The sequence below is a fragment of the Myodes glareolus genome, chromosome X, assembly GCF_982192425.1.
Source record: "Myodes glareolus chromosome X, mMyoGla1.1, whole genome shotgun sequence".
NCBI classification, from domain to species: Eukaryota; Metazoa; Chordata; class Mammalia; order Rodentia; family Cricetidae; genus Myodes; species Myodes glareolus.
The window spans coordinates 51,711,673-51,737,841 of NC_142053.1; the positions used below are offsets into that span (position 1 = coordinate 51,711,673).

Genomic DNA, 26,169 nt, shown 5'->3' on the forward strand with positions numbered 1-26,169 from the left:
CTTGGCTAATTAACCTTTTTTCCATTTATTTTACATACCAGCCACCATTTCCCCTTCCTCTTCTCCTCCCAGTCCCCCCTTCCCATTTGCCTCCCTCCCTCTCCCCTTCCATTCAACCTCCTTCTCCATTCAGAAAGAGGCAGGCTTCCCATGGGCTTAAACAAAGCATGGCACATCAAGTTGAAGTAGGACTGAGCTCCTTCCCCTGCATCAAGTCTGGGCAAGGCAGCTTAGCATGGGGAAATAGGTTCCCAAAAGCCAGTTCAAGCCAGGGACAGGTCCTGATCCCACTGCTAAAAGCTCCACAAACAGATAAAGCTACACAACTGTTATCCACATGCATAGGACCTAGGTCGATCCCATGCAGGCTCCCAAACTGTTGGTCCAGAGTCCATGAGCTTCCATTAGCTTGTGTCAGCTGTCTCTGTAGGTATCCCCATCATGGTCTTGACTCATTTTCTTATATTATCACTCTTTCTTCTCTTCAATTGGACCCTGGGAGCTCGGCCCAGTGCTTAGCTGTGCATTTCTGCATCTGCTTCCATCAGTTACTGGATGAAGATTCTATGATGACAATTAAGGTAGTCATCAATCTGATTAAAGAGCAAGGGCCGTTCAGGCACCCTCTCCACTATTGCTAGGAATCTTAGCTGGGGTCATCCTTGTGGCTTTCTGGGAGTTTCAGCCTAGAGGTTGGTGAGATACAGTGTGTGAATCTTTGCCTGTGTTTTTTTTTTTTTAACAGACTTGATTCACTTTTATTTTTCTTGTATAAAAACCCTTATGTGGTGGCCACAGTTGGAGCCTGAGTCCTCTGAACAGAGACTCTGGTGTGGGTTTTCACTAGGTGGTCAGTGAATTCCTGATAAGGAGACTTGGTGAACACAGTCTCTTTCCAGAGGTCGGGGGTCAGGTAGCTGTAGGTCTTAGAGATGGCATCAAAGGTGGCCTTGGCAAAGTTGCCCAGGGTGGCAGTGCAGCCCCTGGCTGATGTGTAGCAGTCATCAATGCCAGCCATCATCAGTAGCTTCTTGGGCACAGGAGCGGAGACTATGCCAGTGCCTCTGGGGGCAGGAATGAGACGCACCAGCACAGAACCACAGCGGCCTGCCACTTTGAAAGGCACAGTGTGGGGCTTGCCAATCTTGTTCCCCCAGTAGCCTCTCCGCACAGGGACAATGGAAAGCTTGGCCAAGATGATGGCCCCTCAGATGGCAGTGGCTACCTCCTTGGAGCACTTAACACCGAGACCTACGTGACCATTGTAGTCCCCAATAGCGACGAAAGCCTTGAACCTGGTCCGCTGGCCTGCCCTAGTCTGCTTCTGCACGGGCATGATCTTCAGAACCTCATCCTTTAGGGATGCTCCCAGGAAAAAGTCAATGATCTCGGACTTCTTAATGGGCAGGGAGAACAGGTAGATCTCCTCTAGGGACTTGATTTTCATGTCCTTAACCAGGCGGCCCAGCTTGGTGACGGGAATCCACTCCTTGTCTTCAGCTTTACCCCCGCGAGCCCCGCGGCCTCGGCCATGGCCATGGCCACGGCCTCGGCCCCTCAGACCACTCCCTGAATCCTCCGCAGAAGCCGCCACGGCCTCCTAATCCTGGGCCCCCGGGTCCTCCGGGCCCTCCTGCTGCACCGGCGTCATCCGCCATTGGTGTTTTCCAGAAGAAGAAGAAGCTGTGTTTTGTTTTATAAGTTGATGATTTTTAACTTCAGTAATTTAAAATTTGAATCCAGAGCTGAGCAGAAAATGCATATCTTGCCCTTTGTGTGAAGTTATGAGAAGGGCAAGTAACTAAGGAAGCTAAGGTTTCTTGGTTTTACTCTTCTCCTCATTTAAATGCCAATATTCATGTTGTTTTTGTTCTAGTACAATATGAATAAATCTTTAAGTATTACTAGTTCTTTGAGTCTTCTGTACATGTTTGAGAATTTCTTTTAAGCCAAGCAAGTTGACAATTGAAAATGACCATCACATTTATTAGATTAATCTGATGGTGATATAGGTGCTTTGCCCTTGTAAATTCCGGATAGAAATAGGAACATTCATTAATATACCCCACAGTGGGTACATGGATTGAAGCCTAATGGGACTGATAGAGATAAGACTGAACGAGAGTGAAAAAAAGTAATAGAGTTGAAGGATGGATGTGAATCTGAGTAAGTGTGATTATTTGCTTCAGTGATTATTTGGTCAGTGAGCAGTTGTAATCTATTGGTGTGGTTCACTGAAAAGCAAACCATGGGAAAGCATTAATGCTTAGTGATTTTTAAAATGCTTATATTGGTCCTGTGGGATAATGGGGTGAGAAACACAGTGTATGAACACTAGGCAGAGGCGTGAAATGGTAACTGAAGATGGGGCATGTTGTTAAGGTTGGAGTCATCGTATCTTCAGCCAGCTATTATATCTTCATTTTTGTTAATCTGAGAATTCCTGACATGGACACATTCCGGTATAAATTCTAGGACAAGCAGCTGGAAGGAGCCCGGGTTGTCAGTGAGGTAGCTGACAGATAGTGAAGACTGAAAGAAGATTCTAAGAAGCCATGCTCACTATCCAAAGAAGCCAAACCGTTGGAGACAAATGATCTAGGGGAGTGCTGAGGTCACAGTATCTGTGAGACTGCAGCAAGCTTTGGGCCAATAGCTCTCAACATGTCGGTTGTGACCCCATGGGGATCACATGTCAGACATCCTGCATATCAGATATTTACATTAAGATTCTAAACAGTAGCAAAATTGCAGTTATGAAGTAGCAAGGAAATGATTTTATGGTAGAGGGTCACCGCAGCATGAAGAACCGTATTACAGGGTTGCAGCATTAGGAAGGTTGAGAGTCACTGCTGTGGGAGGAAGGGCAGGGGTAGCTTAGGTGGAGAAATGTGGGAAGCAGGTATGAGCAACTGTTGAGGTGGGCACCCAGCCTTCATTAGTAGGTGCCCGTTAAAATGTTCTTTAGCTATGAGCACGTGCCCATTTCCCCCTTTCAGGACTTCAGTAAGACTTTGAGAGTGCTGCCTTCTTTTCAGAAAGGCTTGGGTATAAAGGACTTCGGTTGTGCTAGGCTAAAGATAATCCCTGGGTTTATGAGACCAAAAAGCCCACTATATCATGGACCGTGCTAATCTCCACATGGCTTCTGCACTAATCAAGTTGGTGCTGCTTACCAGGTATTCTGTGGGTAAAACTGAGCCCTGAAGATCCCCACTTCCATCTTAGAAACAATAAGACTTAAGCCAAAGCATTCAGCTCTATATAAAACCACCACGGAATGGTGAAAGGAGATATGGCAAAGCCAGTTGCCAAACACAGAACATAAAGAGAAATAGGACTATTTCAACACTATAAAATATCATTAGCTTTTATCCAGGCTTGGTGACACACACCTTTAACCTCACAACTCAAGAGGCAGAGGTAGTAGGATCTCTGTGAGTTCATGGGCAGCCTGGTCTACCTAGTGAGCTCTAGGTCAGTCAAAGCTAAATATATCTAACTAGATTTTATCATGATTAACATTATATTCTTAACATTTAGATTCTAAAACGTATTCTCAAATCTAGTGGTAGTGAACTCTCACTAGAAATAATAGATTAAAATCCTCATTCATTCTTAAATTCTTCAAAAAATCACACACAAATCTTAAAGAGAATAAAGGTCTCACTCAGCACTGAGGAAATAATTTTAAAGTTAAATATATCTGTAACAATAACATTATCAAATCAAAGACTTAAGCATTGTTTTTTTTCACTGCTCCTGTCTTATGTCTGAATAAGCAAATGTTTAAACTACTCGGCTGATATACTAATTACACTAAAAGTGGGACTTGATAGTATAAGTTTTCATAAGAACTCATACCACACAATTTAATACAGCTTGGTAAGAATTCATGAGAAAATACTTCAATCATTTTGATGATGGCTGACATGCATTTTTGAAAATCACAGATTGATATCCTCTTGATCTTCCAGTAACTGGTTCTTTTTAAATTTGTGTAGTCTACAATGTTCCCAAATGGAGATGAATGTTTGGCCAGAGCTTTCTTGCTTGTGTCTCAGCGGAAGCATCCTATAAACATTTTACCATCATCGTGCTGATGTTTACTGATGTGGATCTTGTCTCTGCCTCATAATTCGTTTATGTTACTGCACTCATTAAAATTCTCCATCATGGCAGAGTTGTTGGCAGGGGACTGATGTCAAGCAATTTGTCCTGAGAGCTGCAGTGGTGTAGGGTACTGTATGGAACTGGATTCATAATGTTGGTGGACAGGCAAGCTCTGAAAGGGGCTCTAATAGCACGTGGAGACCAATAATTGACAAATGAATCTCATGAAGAGGCTTCTGTGTGGCTAAGGAAATTGTCAATCTAGAGAATCCTGTAGAGGAGGAGGAAATCTTTGCTAGCTGTACATCTGACAGAGGACTGGTGTTTAGAATAACTCTTACAAACAACTTTTATAAAATGAAACTTGAAAAGCCCCACAAACAAACAATCCAATTAAAAGTCAGCTATGGAATAGAATTAAAAACTTCTCAACCTGGTACAAGGATGACCCCGCTAAGAGTCCTAGCAGTAGTGGATACATAGCCTAAACTGGCCACCTCCTGTGAGCAGGCAAGACTACCAGTGGAGAGACTGGGGCACCAAACCAGCCATATAACCTTTGACTTGTCTATGGGATGTACTGGTGGAAGGGTAGCCTTGAGATTGTGGGAGTGGACAACCAATGACTGGTCCAACCTGAGACCCATGCCACAAGATGGAGCCCACACCTGACACTGCCTGGAACATCAGGACCCAGAGACTGGATGGCCTGGAGACTTAGGAAAGAACCAAACCTGGCTGGAGAAAAAAATGTCACTGTAACAATGCCTAAAAATATTATGCTATACTCATAGATTGGTACCTAACCCAACTGTCATCAAAAAGGCATCATTATCCAGCAACTGATGGAAACAGTTAAACATTAGAGAATCCTGTGGAAGAGAGGGGGAAGAATGGTAGGAGACAGAGGAGTCAAGGACATCACATAAAACCTTACAGACTCAACTAACCCAGGCTCCTAGGGGTTCATAGAGACTCAACCGACAATCAGGGAGCCTTCATAGGACTGACCTTTGCCCTCTGCATATATGCTACCATTGTGTAGCTTGGTCTTCTTGTAGGACTCCTAACAGTGGGAGCAGGGACTGTCTCTGATTCTTCTATTGACTCCTGAGACCCTATTCCTCATACTGGGTTGCCTTGTCCATCTTTAAGACAAGGGGAGGTGCTTAGACTTAACTGCAATTTGATATACCATGTTTTATTGATATTCATGGGAGAACAGCTTTTTTCTGAATAGAAGCAGGGGAGGAGTGTACGGAGAGGCAGAGGGGAGGTGGGGGAAGAACTGAGAGGAGAGGAGAGAAGAAACTGCGGTTAGAATGCAAAATAAGCAAACAAACAAATAAATAGAAATTCTGAAAAAAAAGGAAATACAAATGGCTAACAAACACTTTAAAATTATCAAATTGGCAGTTGATGGTTGCTGGGAGACAAAGAGTCAGTTTTCTTCAGGGATGCACAAATAACCATAAGTGATGGTGTGGATGCTGGGAAAGGGGAACCCTTATACACTGTTGAACTATAAACGAGTGAAACAACCTTAGAAATCTGTCTGGAAGTTGGCATAAGAAAGGAGACTGAGAAGCTATGGAGATCAAGCTAGTAAGCAGCATTTCTCCATGGTCTCTGCTTTGGTTTCTGTCACCAGGTTCCTTACCTTGAAATTCTGACCTTACGTCCCTTTGTGCTGGGCATTTAACCTCTGTAGTTACACGAACACTCTCCTCCTCGATGCTTTTGTTCATGGTGTTTCTTACAGCAATAGGAAGCAAACTGACACACAATAGGAAAATACAAGCAAATACAATAGCGTTACAAAGTAAAGTCCTACCAGTCCCCCACCATGATTCTTATTTTTATTGGTTCAGATGATGACTTGATGAATTAGCAGTTTTACAAAGGTGCCATTCAAGCTTCAGTCATTTGAAATACCTTACCAGGGCCTTTAAACTCCCATTTCAATAACATTTTTATTCTCTGAAAGTTCCATACATTTATACACGTATATTGATCATATCCATCCACCACTACTTCCAACTACTTCCTGCTGCCCAGCACCCCACCTCACTCCCAACCTCATGTCCTCTTTTTATATGATTAATAACCCCTGAGTCTAATTAGCATGCACATAAGTTTGGGGGCACCCACTAGGGCATGAACGAACACTCTGTCAACAGCAACATCACCAAAGTGACTTCCCCTCCCTTAGAAGCCATCAACTGCAAACAGCTTCTCTGACAGGAAGCTCAGAGGCCCCCTCCCTTATTTAAGCTAAGATGTTGACTGACTTGTCCTTGTGTGGGTCTTCCTACTGGTAACCACAGCTGCTGTGAGTTGATGTGTGCAATGGCCGTGTTGTGTGCAGAAGTCAGTGTTTAGCAGCTCTCCTCCTCACCCATTGGCTCTCACAATCATTCCAGGTCGTCTTCCATGGAGTTTCCTGAGCCTTGGCTAATAGGAGGTTGGCACCGATGACTCAGCCACAGTGGAGCACTCAGTTACTCTCGTGTAACCCATTTTCCCAGTTATGTGTCTCTGTATTACCCACTACCCGCTACAAAAAGACGCCGCTCTGACCTAAATTGAGAGCAGCACATATTTAGGGTTGTAAACCTAAGTATTGATAGGACATTTTAAGCAGAGTACAGACAGACAGATCAGCTGTTAAGAGCAATTGTTGCGTTTTTCAACAAGGACCTGGGTTCGGTTCCCAGCACCTACTTGTTAACTCACAACAATCTATAACTCCAGTTTCAGGGGATCTGATGCCATATTCTGACTTCCAAGGACACCACACATATGGTACACATACTACATGCAGGCAAAACATTTATACACAAAAATTAAGTAAATAGAATACATTTTGAGAGCATGACCTTTTAGCAAAATAACAAGTTTCCCCTTAAGGTCTCTATGTTCCATAGTCATGAGATTTTGATCATTTACAGCACCAGCACGAAATTCTTCCTGTGCAACAGGCCCCATATCCTCTTAGAAAGTAGCTGGTTACTCAGATTACCATCATGCCAATACTGCACCAGTGGGCACATCTTGCCAGATGGTCAGTATTACAACTTGCAAGGTCTGGCACTGGATAAGTCCATTAGAGATTTTTGTCACCCAGCAGCCTATATAGTACTTTCTGGTACCATGTAAGCTAGCTAGCAGGAAGATGTTTTTCTGGTGTGCTGAAGTTAATTTCTATAAGCCCTGTACCCAAACTGAGTGATGTTTTCAGGAATAAGATCTTGTATCTAGTTATGGTGGGCAACCAAGATCAATTGTAACAGCCTATATTGTTTTAGGAGTATCCCTGTCCTGACTCATAGGAAGGTATTCCATGTCTAGTATGAAGATCATTTGCCTTGGTCAAGCTATCTGTGTCCCTGTGCCACATGCTTTAAGACTGGCTCCCAAAGAGAATAAATTAGCCACTTACTATTGTGGGAGGAGTGGAAATGAGCTCCGTAGCTGGTAACCCTATGGTGATAGTTGTAAGAGGCTGCTAGTTTGTTCCCGGCTGCTCAGACCTGAACTATATTATTTAAATCACTATATTTATTAATAATCACTATATTATTTAAATCACTGCTTGGCCTATTACCTCTAGCTTCTTATTGGCTAACTCTTACATCTGAATTTAACCCATTTCTATTGGTCTGTGGATCGCCACGTGGCAGTGGCGTACTGGGTAAAGTTCTGTCCAGCTCCGGTGGGGCTACAAGGCTTCTCCTCAACTCCTTCTTTGTTCTCCCAGAATTCAGTTTAGTTTTCTCCACCTACCTCTATTCCCTGAGCAGGCTCAAGACAGTTTTCTTTATTAACCAATGGTATCCACAACATCCAGAGGGGAATCGCACCTCAGATAGTGGCCAAGAAGTTCTGAGTCTCAGCCCATAGGCTTTTCTATCTCACTGGAAAGTGGTACCAGCCAGAGATGTTTACTTACCTATGAGATTTTTAACTAACTGCCATAAAAACACTACGGTGAGGAGAGTCCAAAGTAGAAAAGGAGAGAGCTCCCTGGCTGAGCCACTAAAATATTGTGTCAGGAAGAACAATTCAAGATGTGAAAGTAAAAGAGTTTACCAGACTACAGCTAATGAAAAAGTTTTAATACGGAATAGGCACTGTACATACGAACACAGTGGGCAAATTCTGAGAGGGAGAAAATGAATGAATGAAAGAGCGACACTGTTGAGGGGAAATAGAGTCCTTTGATAGCAGTTGAGGAAAGTTAGAAACATGCACAAGAACATGTTAGTCCGTTCCAGTCTGAGTTGGAGGAGGGGCGCAGGAGGCCCCACCCCCAGCTGAGAATCTATTGGCAGTTGGTGACTACTGGCAGAGGAACAGACACTTTGCTTTCGAAATGCGGCCCTGGTACATTGTTCATACACCAGGGGATGGCGCCACAACTGTGTGCAGAAGGGCAGTACTAATTTGACTCCGTGAGTTATAAAAAAGAGCACAGACAATAGGGAGGAGGATGCAGTAAGGTTGGTATCTGCTAAGACTTGCAGCAGGGAGTGGGAGGCAGGTGTGTTCAAATTATATTTTATTCATGCCTGAACTCCACAAAGAATAAATTTAACTTCTTTTTTTTTTTTTAAAGAAGCTGCCTGACCTTCTCTTCTGGGCCGTTTGCATAGTTTAATTTGAGTAGATAAGCCTAAAGCTCACTCTCTTGTTATACAGTAAATTTTATTGCACTATTAGATTAATCCTTCCCTGGCTATTGGAGAAGGTTATTAGAATTTAGGCTGTGATTATTTGTGTAAGACATCACACATCACTGGGTCAGGCTTTAGGCACCTAGGATCTGACTGTGAGAAAGTGAGGAATTTTGTTCCAAATTTTTTGACATTTTGTTTTAGCCCCCCACCCCACCCCCAGTATAAAGATAATGACATTTCCTCCCAAGGGAAGTCAGTACTTCTATAATGGATCATTTTACCTCCAGGGCTCTTCTTGGAATCTGAAGAGGCTTCTGCTTGACTGTGTTTAGACCCAGTTCTTTCTCTCTCCTGCCTCCTTTGCTCCCTCACCGGTGAAGACACTGTATACATAACGTCTCAATCAGAGTGCCAGCCGTATAGTATAAAGTGTCCAACAAAAAGATCTTCCTACAATTTACTGTAGTACTTAGTCTTAGAATATGAAGAAAGGCAACCTGTGGCCCTTACCCCTTGCTACATTGCAGCTGAATGGAGAACTAGTCCGAATAGTGGGTCATTCTGAGTGACTCTTTACGGCAGACAATATTTCATCAAGACCAGGAAGCACCCATCTTGGGGGCCCAAAGAGTAGGAAGAGGAGACGCTGCACATTGCACACTGCCTCTGTTCTTTCATGAAATACTCAAGACAGCCTTTCTGTAGGGGAAGAATTCACAGGATGCCCCGGTTTTCTGGAATGGCCAGAATACTTTACTAAGGACATAGGGTTTGAGCCAAAACTTGAATGAGAAACAGTTTTATATAGGAAGACAGTGGAGGCAGAAGAGGTTTCATGATGGTGACAAGGTCGGGCTTACTTTCCACAAATCCCCAAGTCAGCAACGCTCACAGCTAGCGAGGCAACAAAGCACTTTCCAAATACTCCCTAACAACTCCCCATCATTGTTCAGAGCGGGTTTATCTATGCATAAAGCCCTAAAGTGAGGCTCAGGAGAGAACAGGTCATCATCCTCCCTTATCTCAACTGTCAGTCCTAAGCAAACAGATGGGGACCAGGCAGTCAAAAGTGCATCCATCCACATGGCTGTTTGGAACAGAGCCTCCAGCCACTGTTTCTCTTCACCAGGGACGTGACTTCCAGTACTGAGAGTCCAGATGCTCCTTATTCACTACTGGTTGCAGAATATGTTTCCTGCCCATACCTCACAAAGAGTGGTAGGCCCTTTGCTCCAGAGGAGAATGCTAAGGCTTAAACATAATCTAGTAATTTACCCAGTGTCGTAAATTCAGTAAGAGGCACAGCTGGGAAGCCCACACTGTATCTAACCCAAAACCTGTGCCCTTTATTAATCTTGCTATAGTAGATTTCAGTCTCGCTGGCTCATATCTGTCATAGAATCCAAATAGGCACACCTTTCTCCAGGGATGAAACTCCATTTCAACATTCGCCTCAAGGAAACAAAGGCACTCGAAGTGATAGAGAAAAAGTCTTGAACAAGATATCAAAAGTAAAGTATTCCCACTTCTCTATCAACTATTGTGATCTGCAAGTCCTCAAGTCCTAAGAGATGTCCTTCTTCAAACATCACTCCCTCTAGGGTGTGACTAGACTTTATGGTTTGTGATATCTTACACAAATAATCACAGCACATTCAGATGACCTAATGTGTAATTCTTCTTTATCTCTGCATATAGAGGGCTAACCATGTAATCCAAAAATCGTGAATAATTTCGTTAGTGAAAAGAGTGCTGTGTATAATTGTGTAAGACCAAAGAGGTGGAATAGATAATGTTTTGCTAACTTCTAATTTTAAAATTTGTGAATGTTAATGAAACAGGGATAACAGTTGCTGAAAGCCATTGGATTATGGGGAAAAAACCTGCTGAATCAAGCCAGATAATGTATTTTAAATGATTTAACATTAAAGTAGTCCAGAGAAAGCATTAAGTTAGGGTTGAAGTTATGCCTTGCTTCCACAGGAGATAAAAAATTATGGATTCCATCAAAACTGCTAAAATCCCACATGAGCAAGAGGAATCTCTCTGGTGCTTCAGTGGCTGAGAGGCCTCTGGGAAACCAAAGACCTTTGGAGCAGACAGCGGATTCTCCCTCCTGGGGGCAGCTTAAGAATTTATGTGACAAAGAGGAGGCCAATGACTCAGAAACTTGAATGCTACAAATCTGGTCCTTGATATTTGTGGTAATTATACAGGTGACAAGGACAAACTATACATATTGGACTTTTATCCCCAATTCTCCAATCAACATAGCAGTGAGTTGGGGAGATATGGATATTCCTGTAGTGGTTAATGAATCTTCATGGCTACCTGGTCCATATGACAACAGAGGTCCTTCTCAGGCAATGGAGGACGGTAGAGTGATTGATACTTACACTGCGGGACTACAGGGAATTTCCATTTGCATGGGAAATGGAACTCAATGCCTAAAAATAACTTCTCAGTTATGGCTATCAACAGTCAATACTATCGGAGATTATCTTAACAAGTTTTATATGTTTCAAGCAGCTGGTTTAAAAGGACAGGAGATTAATGCTACTAATTCCATAAATCTGCCACTCTGTGAGATATGGGTTGCCTACAAGGAATCTGATTGGGTGCATTAGCAATAACGTAAGAGTGAGAAGCCTTGAGTGTTAATTAGTATCTCCCAAGGAGTCGTCGTAGACTGGAGCCCTTCTGGTTCACTTCAAGAAGAATATTCTTACTCAGAGCTAAGATGGAAATGGCATAATTTTAATGCACGGAGTTGGAATGGCAATTTAATTCAGACTAACTTGTGGAGATTGACAAGTGCCTTCCACTCTCTTAAGGCATGGGAAGGAAAATTAAACATTAAGAATTAGACTAAATCTCAAAACAACTTTGAGATATCATCTTACACCTGTCAGAATAGCCAAACTCAAAAACACCAATGATAGCCTATGCTGGAGAGGATGTGGAATGAGGGGAACACTCATCCATTGTTGGTGGGAATGCAAACTTGTGCAGCCACTGTGGAAATCAGTGTGGCGGTTTCTCAGGAAACTGGGAGTCAACCTCCCTCAGGACCCAGCAATTCCACTCTTGGGAATATACCCTAGAGATTCCCTAACATACTACAAAAGCATTTGTTCAACTATGTTCATAGCAGCACTATTTGTAATAGCCAGAACCTGGAAACAACCTAGGTGCCCCTCAATAGAAGAATGGTTAAGAAAGGTGTGGAACATATACACATTAGAGTTTTACTCAGCGGTAAAAAACAATGACATCTTGAATTTTGCATGCAAATGGATGGAAATAGAAAACGCTTTACTGAGTGAGGTAAGCCAGACCCAAAAAGAGGAACACGGTATGTATTCACTCATAAATGGATTCTAACCATAATTAAAGGTCTTTGAGCCTATTATTCGTGATCCTAGAGAAGCTAAATAAGAAGATGAACCTGATGAAGATTATTTAGCTATCCACCAGGAGATAGGAAACAGACAAGAGTCCCAGGTAACTTCGGGTGCATGGGGATGTGGGAGGGTTGTTGGAAGGGGAGAGGGTTAGAGAAAAGGGAGTAGGGGAGGAATGGGGAAAGCTCGGTGGACCGGAATGGGGGGGAGGGAGGAAGGATGAATATGGGATCAGGGAAGAATATATTTCAACTAAGGGAGTCATTTTAGGGTTTACAGGAGACTTGATTATATATGGGATCCCAGGTCCAAGGAGAGATCCCCAGATTGTTCTCTGGACAGAGGAGAGGGTGCCTGAACCGACCTTGGCCCATAACCATACTGATGAATATTTTGCTTATCACCATAGATCCTTCATCTGGCGATGGATGGAGATAGAGACAGAGACCCACATTGGAACACTGGACTTAACTCCCTAGGTCCAAACGAGAAGCAGAAGGAAAGAGAACGTGAACAAAGAAGGCAAGACCAGAGGGAACCTTCATCTGTTGATGGATGGCAATACAGATGGAGACCCACATTGGAGCACCGGACTGAGCCCCCAAGGTCCAAATGAGGAGCAGAAGAAGGAAGAAAATGAAAAAGTAAATCAGGACTGTGAAGGATGCGATCACCCACTGATATAAGGGGACTGATCTAATGAGAGTTCACCAAGGCCAGTTGGACTGGGACTGAACGAGGACGTGATCCAACCAGATTCTCTGAATGTGGCCGGATTCTCTGAATGTGGCTGGCCCGGACTCTTTCTGAAAAGCCATTGACAGTGACACTGGGACTTGTTTCCTCTGCATATACTGGATTTTGGGGATCCAGTCTGTTTGGATACTCACCTTCCTGGACCTGGAGGGAGGGGGGAGGAACTTGAACTTCCCACAGGGTAGGAAACCCAGACTGCTCTTAGGGATGGAGAGGGAGGAGGAGAGGGAGTGGGGGAAGTGGGAGGGTGTTGGGAGGAGGGGCGGAAATGGAAACTTTTATAATTTAATAAAATTACTTTCAAAAAAATAAAAAAATAAAATAAAATCAACAGAGAAAATAAGAGAAAAAAGAATTAGACTAAATCATCCATCCTTTTCTGATATATATATATATATATATATATATATATATATATATATATATATATATATATATATATTGAAAGGACCTGTTAAAATAGAACCCTAAAAATTACAGCATCACTTGTGAACGTTCTACCCTTCATACCTGTGTTAACTCTAGTATAGTTTTTTATTTTTCTTTTTTCTTTTTTTTCTTTTTTTCGAGACAGGATCTCTCTGCAGCTTTGGAGCCTGCCCTGGAACTAACTCTTGTAGACCAGGCCGGCCTCAAACTCACAGAGATCCGCCTGCCTCTGCCTCTCGGGTGCTGGGATTAAAGATGTGCACCCACCCAGCAAACTCTAGTATGTTTTAAATTTGACTTTTAAGAGTTTATATATTCTAAGAGCAAGGCTGGCAATCTGGATACCAGTGAGGTGGTTGAGGCCATGGCAAGACTCTCCTGGGATGATCTTGTGCACAAGTTCACTGAGAGGCTATTGAAAAGAACATGCTGAACGGTTGGACTGGTTGCTGTAGTTATCTTGGGGATCATAGTAGCATTGACGGCTACAGCAGCGACAGCTAGACTGGCGCTTCATGAAGAAAGCCAAACTGTTGAAGTTAGAGAGTGGCACAAACGTTCACCAGAACTTTGGACTGCACAAAATAAAATTGATAATGAGATAGTGAATGAATTAGCTGAGTTAAGGCAAATTGTTATATTGTTAGGAGATTAGTTGGAAATTTTGAAGGAGCAGATAAAATTAAAATGTGATTAGAATGTTTCTTCTTATATTACACCCTTGAGATTTAAGGAAAACAAGTGTGATTGGGATAAGGTTAAAATGCATTTGTTGCATCTCCTTAATTCTTCTCAAATGTTCTATGATTTGCAGAAAGAAATTAGGGAGACTTTTACAAAAAAAGTTACCTGATATGACAGGAATGGATAGTATGGAAAGTCTTGCGGATACCATAGTTTCATTCAACCCCATGAATCACTTTAACAGAACTTCTAATGTAGCAGGTGCTGTTCTTGTCCTAACAATAGTAGGCTTACTAGTTTTAAAATGTGTTTTGACCTACTTATGTAAGATTGTAAGACAGATAGAGAGAAAAAAACTGTATATACTTTGAGGGTGCATAACCTTCGAAATAATTAAATTTTGTACAAAGGAGGGGGAAATCTGTGGCAGAATTTTCTACCAGCCTGGCACCAGAAGATTAAGAAGCAACCCCCCCCCCATAATAACCATAAAACCTGCTCGGCCATACCTGGCTTACTTTAGCTCCAGAGTTCGCACCCAGCCCTAATCCACCCTTTGTGTTACAGAGACCTTTAGTTGCCCTATGTGAATCTTGTCTGAGAGTTTACCATGGATACAAGGAAGGAAACCCAGAAAACCATGGTACCTCCTGAATCCAGGTATTTGCACTTGGCATTGTGTATTTGGAAGCTTCATTCAGGTTGTTTTGAGCTTATGGAAATGTTCTGGCTAAACTGTACATATAGGGAAACATAAAAATGCTGAAGGGATAAGGAACACGCTTCAGTTCACTGAGGCTGGGGACCCCTGCTGCCTAAGGCTAAGTTCGTTCTCAAAGTGTTTCCAAGTCTTCATTTCATGGACCCACATGAACCTGCACATCTGTGCCACAATACCTGTGATAAAAAAAAATGATGCCTAATGGTATTCTTCTATTCTCCTAGATCAGTTGCTGGCTCATCTGGAATCAAAGAAGCCTCCTCCTGCAGCAACTAGGAGCAAATACAGAGACTCGCAGCCAGACATATGTGGAGAGTGAGAGACCTTGGAGCAATCTGCTAGAAATGAGATGTCTCCATCAAATTACTCCCCTCATGGCTCCGGGAAGTTGGTCCTGGTCGAAGAAGGAACAGAAGAAATTGTATGATCCAGAGGAGGTAGAGGACACCAAGAAAACAAGGCCTTCTAAATTAAGATGATATGCACACATATGAAGTCACAGAGACTGAGGCAGCAGGAATAAGGCCTGTATGGGCCTGCACCAGTTGGGGCCCAAGAGCTGAAAAGAGAAGCCGACATATACCCTCATCCCAAGGTCCCCATGCTCCCAATTTACTCAGGAGATATTGTCTTCTACTTCCTATGTAGCTATATATGTCTCTCTTAGGGGCCTCCTTGCTTTCTAAGTTTTCTGGGATAGTGGTTTGTAGGCTGGTTTTCTTTGCTTTATGTTTAAAAACCACCTATGAGTGAGTACATGTGATAATTGTCTTTCTGTGTCTGGGTTACCTCACTCACAATGATGTTTTCTAGCTCCATCCATTTTCCTGCAAAATTCAAGCTGTCGCTATTTTTTCTGCTGTGTAGTACTCCATTATGTAAATGTGCCACATTTTCCTTATCCATTGTTCGGTCGAGGTTGTTATATAGTATAGTATATATATTATATACAATGCATATATATTATATAGTATATTATATATTATAATAATTATATTATTATATTAATATTATGTTATATGTTATAATACCTCAGAAGTCTGCTTTCTATTGATCCAGATGGAAGGGGATATGGGGAGAATGAGGGGGAGTAGAGGGAGGGGAATCATAATCAGATTATTACAGATTATTATTATAATCAGATTTATTACAATAATAACAGGTAGGTAGGTAGATGATAAATAGATGATAGATAGATTTTTTAAAAAGAAAAGTGTCTGGCTGTCCTATCTTATATTTTCTATCTATCATCTACCTACTTATCTACCTACCTACGTACCTATGTATTTATTTATTTTGCACACTGACCACAGTTAACCCTCCCTCTGCTCCTCCTGTTCCCTCCCCTACCTCCCTTCTACCCTTATCCTCTCTTTCTCCATCTCCATTCAGATGGGGTAAGGCCTCCCATGGGAGACAACAAAGCAAGGCATATCATGTTGAGGCAGGACCATGCTCTGTCCCTTTGTATCGAGGCTGGACAAATCATCCCACCATAGGGAATAGCCTCCAAAGAACCAGTACATGCATCATAGCCCTGGTCCCACTGCCAGGGATCCCACAAAAGATGAAGCTACACAACTGTCACCCAGAAACAGAGAACCTAGGTCCCTTGCTGGCCCCCTGGCTGGCAGTCCAGAGTCTGTGAGCTCCCATGAGCTCCGTTCAGCTGTCTCTGTGGGTTTCTCTGTCATGATTTTGACTCCCTTGCTCATATAACCCCTGCTCCCTCTCTTTAACTGGACTCCTGGAGCTCCGCCCAGTTCTAGTCTGTGGATCTCTGCATCTGCTTCCATCAATTACCGGATGAACTGCTTTATATTTTCAATAAAATGAAAAAGTGACAAACTACAACCTAATTTTAAAAACTACCACTTTCCCGATGTAACCCCAAATAAATCATGAGTCGACATATATACTAACAAGCAACATTTTATTAAGTTAATTTGGGATGCTTAAAGAAGGAGTGGGGGGGGTTCCTGAGGTCAAACTCAAACTGATGCTACAGCTCTCTTAGGAGAAGGGGTGGCTCTAAAAAGAGCCTTTGGGTTTTGAAGAAGTTGAAGCCATTCACTTGGTGGAGATGTACCGGACCATGGCCATGGTACCTTCAGCTATTGCTCGCTCGCGCATCTCTCCCGTGAGTAGAAGGCGTACTGCAGTCTGGATCTCTCTGGAGTTGATAGTCGTGCTTTTATTCTGACGGGCCAAGTTGCTTGCTTCCATCGCGATTCTCTCAAACATATCCTTTACGAACGAATCCAAGATGCTCACAGACCTCTGGGACAGGGTGAGATCCACATGGACAAGTCTTAGCACCTTGGGAAAGTAGATGGCGAAGCTGTTCCTACGGCGTCTGATGAGACGGGCTACTCTAAGCTCGTTTTCCTTCATGCGTTGGCGCTGGAGAAGCCGAAGAGAGCGGCGGCAGCGCTTCTCTGGTTTCTTTGACTTCTTCGGCTGCTGCTTCTCCTTCTTTGAGGTAGCTTTTTTAGGCTTTCGGACCTTGACAGCTTCCTCAGATGTATCAGAGGCTTGGTCGTCCACAGCCGTTGGCTCCTCCGCAGAGGTTGACTCCTGCACAGTGTCCATATCTGAGGCACCTGTCACAGAGACCGAGGAAGTCGCCATGAACAGATAAGTCAGAAGATGGCAGTTTGTGAGGTTAGTGACATACTATGCATGAGACATTACGACGCGTGACAGACCAACTCGACATCTGATTGGACAACAAACCTGTTAGAAAACCACTATACATATTGAGTGTGATTGGATGGTTCCTAAGCCTGGTGACATGTTACCCAATCAGAATAGGAACTCAATGATTTGCTAATCTTCTGGTTGGCAATTGGAACCCTGGACCCTTCTAATTTCTCTATGAGAGAAAGACACCCATGAGCACATTGTAGCATTATAGGATCATGTCAGGGGACTGGTGTCACACCATTATGGCTTTGAAAGACACCCGAAAGAAAAGAATCCTTAAAGAGCACATACCAGTTCTGACACCTTTCAAGAGCCTGAGTTCAGCAATTCAAGTCTCTTATATTAAGCAGGTTTGGGCCATGACTCACTCTTTTTATTTATTTATTTATTTATTTTAAAATATTTATTTATTTATTATGTATACAATATTCTGTGTGTATGTCTGCAGACCAGAAGAGGGCACCAGACCTCATTACAGATGGTTGTGAGCCACCATGTGGTTGCCGGGAATTGAACTCAGGAACTTTGGAAGAGCAGGCAATGCTCTTAACCACTGAGCCATCTCTCCAGCCCTACTCACTCTTTTTAAAAATAATAAAATATATTTTATTTTTTGAAGTTAAAATAATATCATTTCCCCTTCCATTTCTTTCTCCAACTCCTCCCATGGCTCTTCCCCTCTCTCAAATTCATGCTTTCACACTCATATTCACGACCTGTTCTTCTTTGTTGTTCCACACAGAAAGAGACATAATGTACTTTATGTGTGTTTCTATATATTCATATATATTTATGTATGTATATACATGTAATTATATGTATTTATAAATGCTTATATATTTTTTAATACATGTGTGTAAATGTATATCTATATTCATATATATTAATGTATATAAATGGACACATATATCTAGATATTATATATTCCTAAATGCTTATATATTTCTAAATATGTATATATGTGTGTAAAAGTGTGTTTATATATTTACATATTCATGTATAAATAGATATATATGTCCACACACATTACATATATTATTAAACATATATATATTTCTAAATACATATATATTTCTAAATGTGTGTGTGTGTGTGTGTGTACCAAAATACTAAAATACAAACAAACATGAGTTCTGAGGAAGATGCCGTCCATCTGGAATTTAGTATGTATGAAATTTATTCAGAACACAGGCCGAAGGAAAGGACAAAGAGACAGAAAGAGTTCAGTGTTGGCAGAAGCAGTTGTGTATCATTGATATAGTTCAAACAAAGTATTCTTTGATCCCCCAAACAATGCTGGAATTAACATGGTCTGTTTATGTAGAACAAACGGCACTGCTACACTCACCTGGACCAGTGGTGGAGGTGGTCTATTTGGAAATGTGTGATCTTGGGGACATCAGCTCTATGCAGTTCAGGTCATACATAGCTGAAGGCACTCATAGCGTGTGACTGCTCCTCAGCAGCTGTTGCAATGGAGCTTTCCTTGAAAGAACTTCCTGGAAGTCCAGAGATGTGTCTACTGTAACTTCATTCTTAAATGAGACTTTGGTTAAGGATACAACGTTAGGAGGATAACTCTTAACCTTTAGCACGTGTTATGGCATTCTGAAGTTGACATAGAGAGATGTACTGTGAAAAAAAACAGCACTTTACCTACTGAGGTGTCTCCCCAGCCTCTTAACTGGACAATTCTTGTAGTGTTAATATGAATTCCAAAGATATGTGATGATGGTTTATGATGAGAAATTTTCCTGCTATTTTGCCACACTGAGAGTTAATCAGAAGAGGCAGCATTTCCTTTTGCATCTCTCTTTTCATAGTTTTTTTTTTTAAGGTCCAGCTTGGAGGACATCTGGGGAAAACGACTGAATAGGGGATATCTCTGTGTGAGTAAGTGAAGAAGAGGGATAGGTTGAGAAAAAATGAGCCACACTCCACCAAAAGAAAGAGGAAGAGGTTGGGCAGTGGTAGCGCACACCTTTAATCCCAGCACTCGGGAGGCAGAGGCAGGAGGATCTCTGAGAGTTCAAGGCCAGCCTGGTCTACAAGAGCTAGTTCCAGGACAGGCTCCAAAGCTACAGAGAAACCCTGTCTCGAAAAGAGAGAGAGAGAGAGAGAGTTTTGAAACTCTACAACGGAAGTGAAGGGACACCTGAAACAAGAAAGACAAAAGGACATGAAAGCAGAGAAGTTAAGCAAGCATACACTCACATGGGCAGTCCTCTGGTGGCAGGAGAGGAAGGTGGACACTGTTTCTAACAGGCAAGAAAGATACAGGATGGACAGTCCAACCCCAGAATAAGCCATGACTCCTCACACACGCAGTTCTCTAGTCACAGGAGAAGAAGATACCAGCTGCTTCCAAAAGCTAAAACAGATGTACATTGGACAGTCCTACCCCACTATATACCCAAATTCCTCCCACATGCAGTTCTCCTTAGATGAGTGGAAGACGGGAGCTGTTTCTTTAAGGTAAGACAGATACAGGATGGACAGTCCTACCCTCAGTATAAGCCCACAGTCTTCATCCATGCAATTCTCTTGTCATAGATGAGGAAGGTAGAAGCTTTTCTAAAAGGTAAGAGAGATACAGGATGGACAGTCCTAGCCCAGTCTAAGCCCACAGTCCTCACACACACAGTTACTGGGTGGCAAGAGCACAAGGTAGGAGATATTTGTTAAAGGTGAGACAAATACAGGATGGACAGTTATACCCCAGTATAAGCCCATGGTCCTCACACATGCAGTTCTCTGGTGACAGTCGAGGAACGTAGAAGCTTTTTCTAAAAGGTAAGACAGATAGCAGATGGATGGTGCTACCTCACTATCAGCCAACAGTCTTTATATAGTTATGTAGTTCTTTGGTGGCATGAGATGAAGTTAGAAGCTGTTTCTAAAAGGTAATACTGTAGGGTAAAAGGGCCTGTCAAAGAAACACACTCTACCTGTACGGCAAAAGGGCCAGCCAGCCAAACAAACCCACCCTGGCTCTGAAGCCAGAGCCAGTGAAAGAAACACACCTGGTTCTAAGACCGAAACCAGTGAAAGAAATGCCTGAACCCTGAACCCAGAACCAAAGAAATATACCCTAACTCTGAAACCAGTGCCAAAGAAACACACTTTGACCCTAGAATCAGAGCCAGTGAAAGAAATGTGCCCTGGCCCCCAAACTAGGGTCAAAAAGGTAAATAAAATAAAATAAAATAAAATAAAATAAAATAAAATAAAATAAAAGGCCAGTGAAGGAAACAAACTTTGGCCCTGAAACCAGAGCCAAATCTGTCCCTGACTAACTAAGGCAACTAAGGAGAAAACCAACTAATCTCTGAGCATAAAACCAACCAACCCCTGAGCAGAGATGTAGCCAATCTGGGTGCAAGGAACTAAAATCTGATCAAGTCCCTCCCTGAAAATCTTCTCCCTGGAAAAACTCCACCGCTAACAAGCCCTATATCAGCCCTGCACCTGTTCAGTCTGCTGCTGCCCTTCTTCCAGGCAGCAATTCTCCTGGATTCTTCCCCCCAATAAACCTCTTGAATGAGGTTTGAGTGATGACCTTCTTTCACCAGAGCTGAGATGGAGGAGCAGAACATAGCAGAGGAGCTGAGCAGAGCAGGACTGTTAACAGCTTCCTCTAGCAGAGCCGAGTAGTTACACTTTCAGGCACCGGAGGAACTGTAACAACTTAGCTGCAGAAGCCCTCTCCTTCCTGAGCAGAGCTGTTACATCAGGGAAGCCCAGAACAGGGCTGTAAGCTGCCATGCTTTCTGTGATCTGTGCTATTACCTGGCTCCCGACTGCCAGAGCCTGTTCAACTCGAGCTGTAACACGCAGTATTCCTTGCCTTCCAACTGCCAAGATCCCTTTCCATCTGAGCGGCACTGCTTACAAGGACAGATAGACGAATGGACAATAGTATACCAGGATAAGCCCACAGGCCTCACACATGCGGTTCTGTCAGAGGAATTGAACGTGGAAGCAGTTTTTATAAGGTGACAGGAATATAGGACAAACAGTTCCACACCCCACTTTACACCCACACTTCTCACACATGCAAGTCAATCATCACAGGAGTGAACAGTAACAGCTGTTTCTAAAAGTTAAGACAGACATAGGATGGCCATTCTTACCCCAGTATAAGCCCCCAGGCCTCACATGTGCTGTTCTCTGGTAGCAGGGAAAGAAGGTAGAAGCTGTTTCTTAAAGGTAAGACAGAAAGATGATGGAGAATCCTACACTAGTATAAGCCCACAGCCATCATACGTACGGTTCTCTGGTGTAGAGGCCAGGACAGTAGAAGCTGTTTCTAAAAGGCAAGACAGATAGATATAGGAAGGACAGCCCTACCCCTGTGTTACCAGACAGTCCTCACACTTGTAGTTACGTGTTGTCATTAGGGTAAGGTGGGACAATTAGGACAGTTACTTGCTTCAGTTCTTTGAGACATCAAGTCATTAGCATTCTTTTGTTTAGGCAGTGAACCCACCCTAGACCAAGTATTCTGAAGACAGCCACTCCTGAGGTCAAACCTCCTATTTCGAAAGAAGCAGAAGTATGCTTGAATTTCCTGACCATTGGTCAGGGTGGAGTGGATCTACCTGTATGGGCCATCTTAATGTCAAAAACAAAACAAAACAAAACAAAACAAAAAACAAAACAAAAACCCAAGTAATCACACCCTAGGTGAGGATGTATAGCCTAGGTTGTCGTCAACAGTTTTGAGCAAACTCAAACTCTCTGACCCTCAGACAAGGTGGAAATAGGCTTACATTTTTGGCCCTCCACAGGTGACAACACAGGGCACTCAGATCAGTGTGCCCCCCCCCGATGACAATATGGCTCTCGGGCACCAACATGCAGCTGGGGTCAGTGATGATGTTCATGGCCCATGTTGTCACAGGGCATAGGAGCCGTGTATGTTGAAGTACAAGGGCTGCGCTGAGCTGGCCCTGCCCCTCACTGGACACTGCATCAGGAAAGCTGTTGGCACCTCCCATAGTAGAGCTGCCCCCTGCCCTTGGGAGAGATGGCTCTACCCCTCACCATGGGTATGGGAGAGATGGCCCTGACGGAACAGGCCTAGGAGAGCTGACTCTGTCCCTCGCCTAAGGGAGTCCCAGTGGTCCAGACGATCAGCTCAGCTACCACCAAGGCCCACATCCTGGGTCTTGGATGTCCCACTCTAACATCTACCCGCCCCCCCATGACCTTCTGGAATGTGTGGAGTGACTTGTCCTGCGGAACAATGGTCACAGGATCTCCATGACTTAGGGCAATGGCAGGATTCTGAGAGGAGTTGTGGTGATGGTCCAGTGACAATGGTGTGCCAGAGGTCTAGAACCAGACCAATGACTCCTTGCAATGCATATTTTGTGGGTGGAGCTGAATGGACAAAAGAGTCATGAGCTGCATGACACCACAGTTCACAATGCCACTAGGATGAAGGAAGAGGGGTTGGAAAGACAGAGGAGAAAGTTTTTGTTGTTGTTATTTTGTTTTTAATTGATTTTGGGGGGTTCCTTTGGGAGTATACTTCGGGGGTAAGGGGAGGATATGGAGAGACTGAAAGTTGAGCAGGATTGGAGTGCGTGATGTGAAATTCTCAAAGAATCAATAAAGAATTATGTTATAAAAGTCTAAATGACAAATATTTGAAAAAATTTAATGTATTTGCCATTGGGGAAATGCAAATTATAACTCTCGGAGATTCTATCTCATCCAAATAAGAATGGCTATCTTCAAGGAAAAAAATTAACTCAAACACTGATGAGAATGTGGGTAAAGAGGAACCTTTGTTTACTGCTCTGGTGGGAATATAAACTGGTGCTGCTGCTATGAAAATCAGTATGGAGATTCATCACATACATATGTACAACACACACACACACACACACACACACACACACACACACACACACAGATCCAACTATGCCCTCTTGGATATATGCCTGATACTTGCCTATTCATGTTTATTGCTGCAGTGTTCAAAATAGCCAGGAAATGGAACCAGCGTAGGTGCCTATCAATAGATGAATGGATAATGAAAATGTACCCATGTATAATATTATTTAATTCAGTCATAAACAAAAGTCTTTCAGGTATATATATCCAAGAAGGCATAGCTGGATCATATGGTAATTCTATTTTGGTTGCTGTGTGTGTGTGTGTGTGTGTGTGCGCGCGTGTGTGCGTGCTGCATATGTGTGTAATGAACCTCCATACTGATTTCCATAATAGCAGCGCCAGTTTACATTTCCACCAGCAGTAAGCAAAGGTTCCTCTTCACCCACATTCTCATCAGCATTTGAGTTATTTGTTTCATGACTATCCACACTCACATATAATATACAAATACACACACAACCCCGTTACAGAATTTTAAATCCATATTGGGTATATAAAACACACAGTATTTGTGTTTCTGATTTTAACTTATTTCCCTTAACATAATGACGTGATCAAGCTCAGGGGTACAGTGTTTTAAAAGACAGAACCACAATTACATTAGTGCTCTGAGAGAGGGACCACTTTAGCAAAGGGTTTGGGGTGACCTAGTATTATCTGCTTTTTTGCAAATCTCAGGATTATTTTCCAGACGCTACAACTATTTTTATTTGCACTCCTTTCTAGTTTTTTCGGTTTTAGGTTTAAGCTACCCAAACATCAACTATTTTGATTAATACATCTGGACCATGGTCAGAGCCATGGACAGTCCCAAAAGAGTTACCAAGGCAGATGTGACTGTTCCAGGGTGGAAAACTGAGAGGCGTCTAGGCAGACACAGAATAAAGTTGGTACAAATGGCATTACCATAGTCATTGCACTCGCCAATTTCTCTAGAAACTTTTAAACCTTTGCTCTTAGCTAAGCAGCAAACACTGGGTCCTGAGGATCAGTAACTTAGCGGAGGCAATTCTTTGCCTGGTGCACTTTAAAAGACAATTTACTGTGGAAGGCCCCACAACCCTATGAAGGTTCTGTAAAAAGGAGGACTAAGGAGCCAGACAGGCTAGTAGGGCGATTATGAGTAGCAGCTTCAAATCAAACACTTTTACAGTACCAAGACCCTCCCCTCAGAGATGACCACTCAGACACAGTTTATACCTAACTGAAAGTCTTTATTCCAGTCAGCTAGGAATACACTCAGGTATTTGGGACCCAGGTGTAGTGCTGAGTGTTTAAGGGTAAGGGGTTTTTAAAGGCAAATACCACATCCTTGTGTCTCCTTTAACTCTGGGGTGTAGGGGTGGGTAGATTTTGCATAAGCAAGGAGTTAGCTGAAAGATGAGGTTTACACAGGCAGGCAGTTTAACAGAAGCTAAGGTAAGTTAGCTGGGGCACAGGACTCCTCAACAAGGAGTTAATTTTATAAGAGTTAAAATTATAGTTATTCCTAAAATGGCCTCAGTAGAAAACAAAGATGGATGGGCCTCTACACTGTCTTGCCCTCTAACAGTGTTCCCAAGGCAGATGTAGCTGTTTGGGATGCGGTAGAGTGGAAGAATGAGAAGGTTTTAGGCAGACACAAAATAAAGTTGGAACAAAAACAGCGTTACCTTAGTCATTTCACTCCCCCTTTCTCTAGTTACTTTTAAATCTTTGATCTTAGCTAAGGAATAAGGTCTGGGTCCCATCAATAGCTTAACTGAGGCAAGTCTTTGTCTGGTGAACTTTAAAAGGCAATTTACTCTACAAAGTCCCACAACAAAGTCCTATAGAAAGTACATATTGTAAGTAAGGGACCGATCAGGCCAGTGAAGAGAATTCTGAATCACAGGTTCAAATCAAACATTTTAGGGTGCCAGGAATCATCTGACTCAAACATCTGCAGTCGTTATCTAAATTGTCTCTAACCTTTTGGAAGGCCTCTTTGCTAGTTCCTGATTTCTTAGCATAGAAGCAGCACGCCTTGCTTAGCATCACACAAAGACCTCTCAGGAACATGAAAATGAAATTTAAGCCTGATTGGTTTTGGAGGACTGCTTCTGCCAAGAACTCTACCTGGGCATGGAGTATATCAAGAGAGAACTGAGGATGTGAATGTCTGTACCTATCTGATAATTCAGCTGTTTAAGCCCATTTCTCTTCTTATCAGAACTGTAGAACTTATTGCAGCGGTCCTTATTGTAATGGATTAATTAAAAATGCTGTGGATCCCCAAGTGGTTACAGCCAGCAGCGGACTATGGGACCATGTCGCAGGTTCCCGAGTGGAGACAGGCCATGTGATGGCAGGCAGTGAGTCCTGAGAGCAGCCAGTCCTAGGCAAGGATGGTGCAGTTCCCCTAGTAGCTGCAGCAGGCCAAGAGGAGAGAGATATAGATGGGCAAGCCATGAGATCACACTGCAGGTCTCCCAAGATGGCTGGTCCCAGGCAGGGAGCCACATGGCAGGTGAGAGACAGATGGATAGGCACACCATGCAGAGTGAAGTTGGATATTTATTTAGTGGGTTATGGAAGGGGAAGGGAGAAGGGGAGAAGAGCAGAGAGGTAGAGAGAGAGAGAGAGAGAGAGAGAGAGAGAGAGAGAGAGAGAGGAGAGACAGAGGCTGTCTCTTCAAGAGGGAGATGGAAAAAGGAAGAGACTCAGGCTGCAAGCAGGAAGGAAGATCTGCCTGCCTCAGTGGATGGGGGAGGAAGTGGGCATGGCTTGTCCCTTAAAGAGACAGGACAGA

The 26,169-nt window shown here is 43.0% G+C and overlaps 1 protein-coding gene and 1 pseudogene across 1 annotated transcript; both read right to left on the reverse strand.

Annotated features, from left to right (window-relative positions):
- Positions 1-766: 766 nt before the first annotated feature.
- LOC148117302 (small ribosomal subunit protein uS5 pseudogene) lies at positions 767-1,658 on the reverse strand (annotated as a pseudogene).
- A 15,198-nt stretch (positions 1,659-16,856) lies between these two features.
- On the reverse strand, positions 16,857-17,417 carry H2bw2 (H2B.W histone 2). The gene has a single exon (XM_048458254.2). It carries the CDS (start codon positions 17,415-17,417, stop codon positions 16,857-16,859), a length of 561 nt encoding a protein of 186 aa, XP_048314211.1.
- Between the last annotated feature and the right edge of the window lie 8,752 nt (positions 17,418-26,169).

What these genes read in the sequence shown, in the direction of transcription:
- H2bw2 (XM_048458254.2), bottom strand. Translation starts at nt 17,417, where the DNA reads ATGGCGACTTCCTCGGTCTCTGTGACAGGTGCCTCAGATATGGACACT.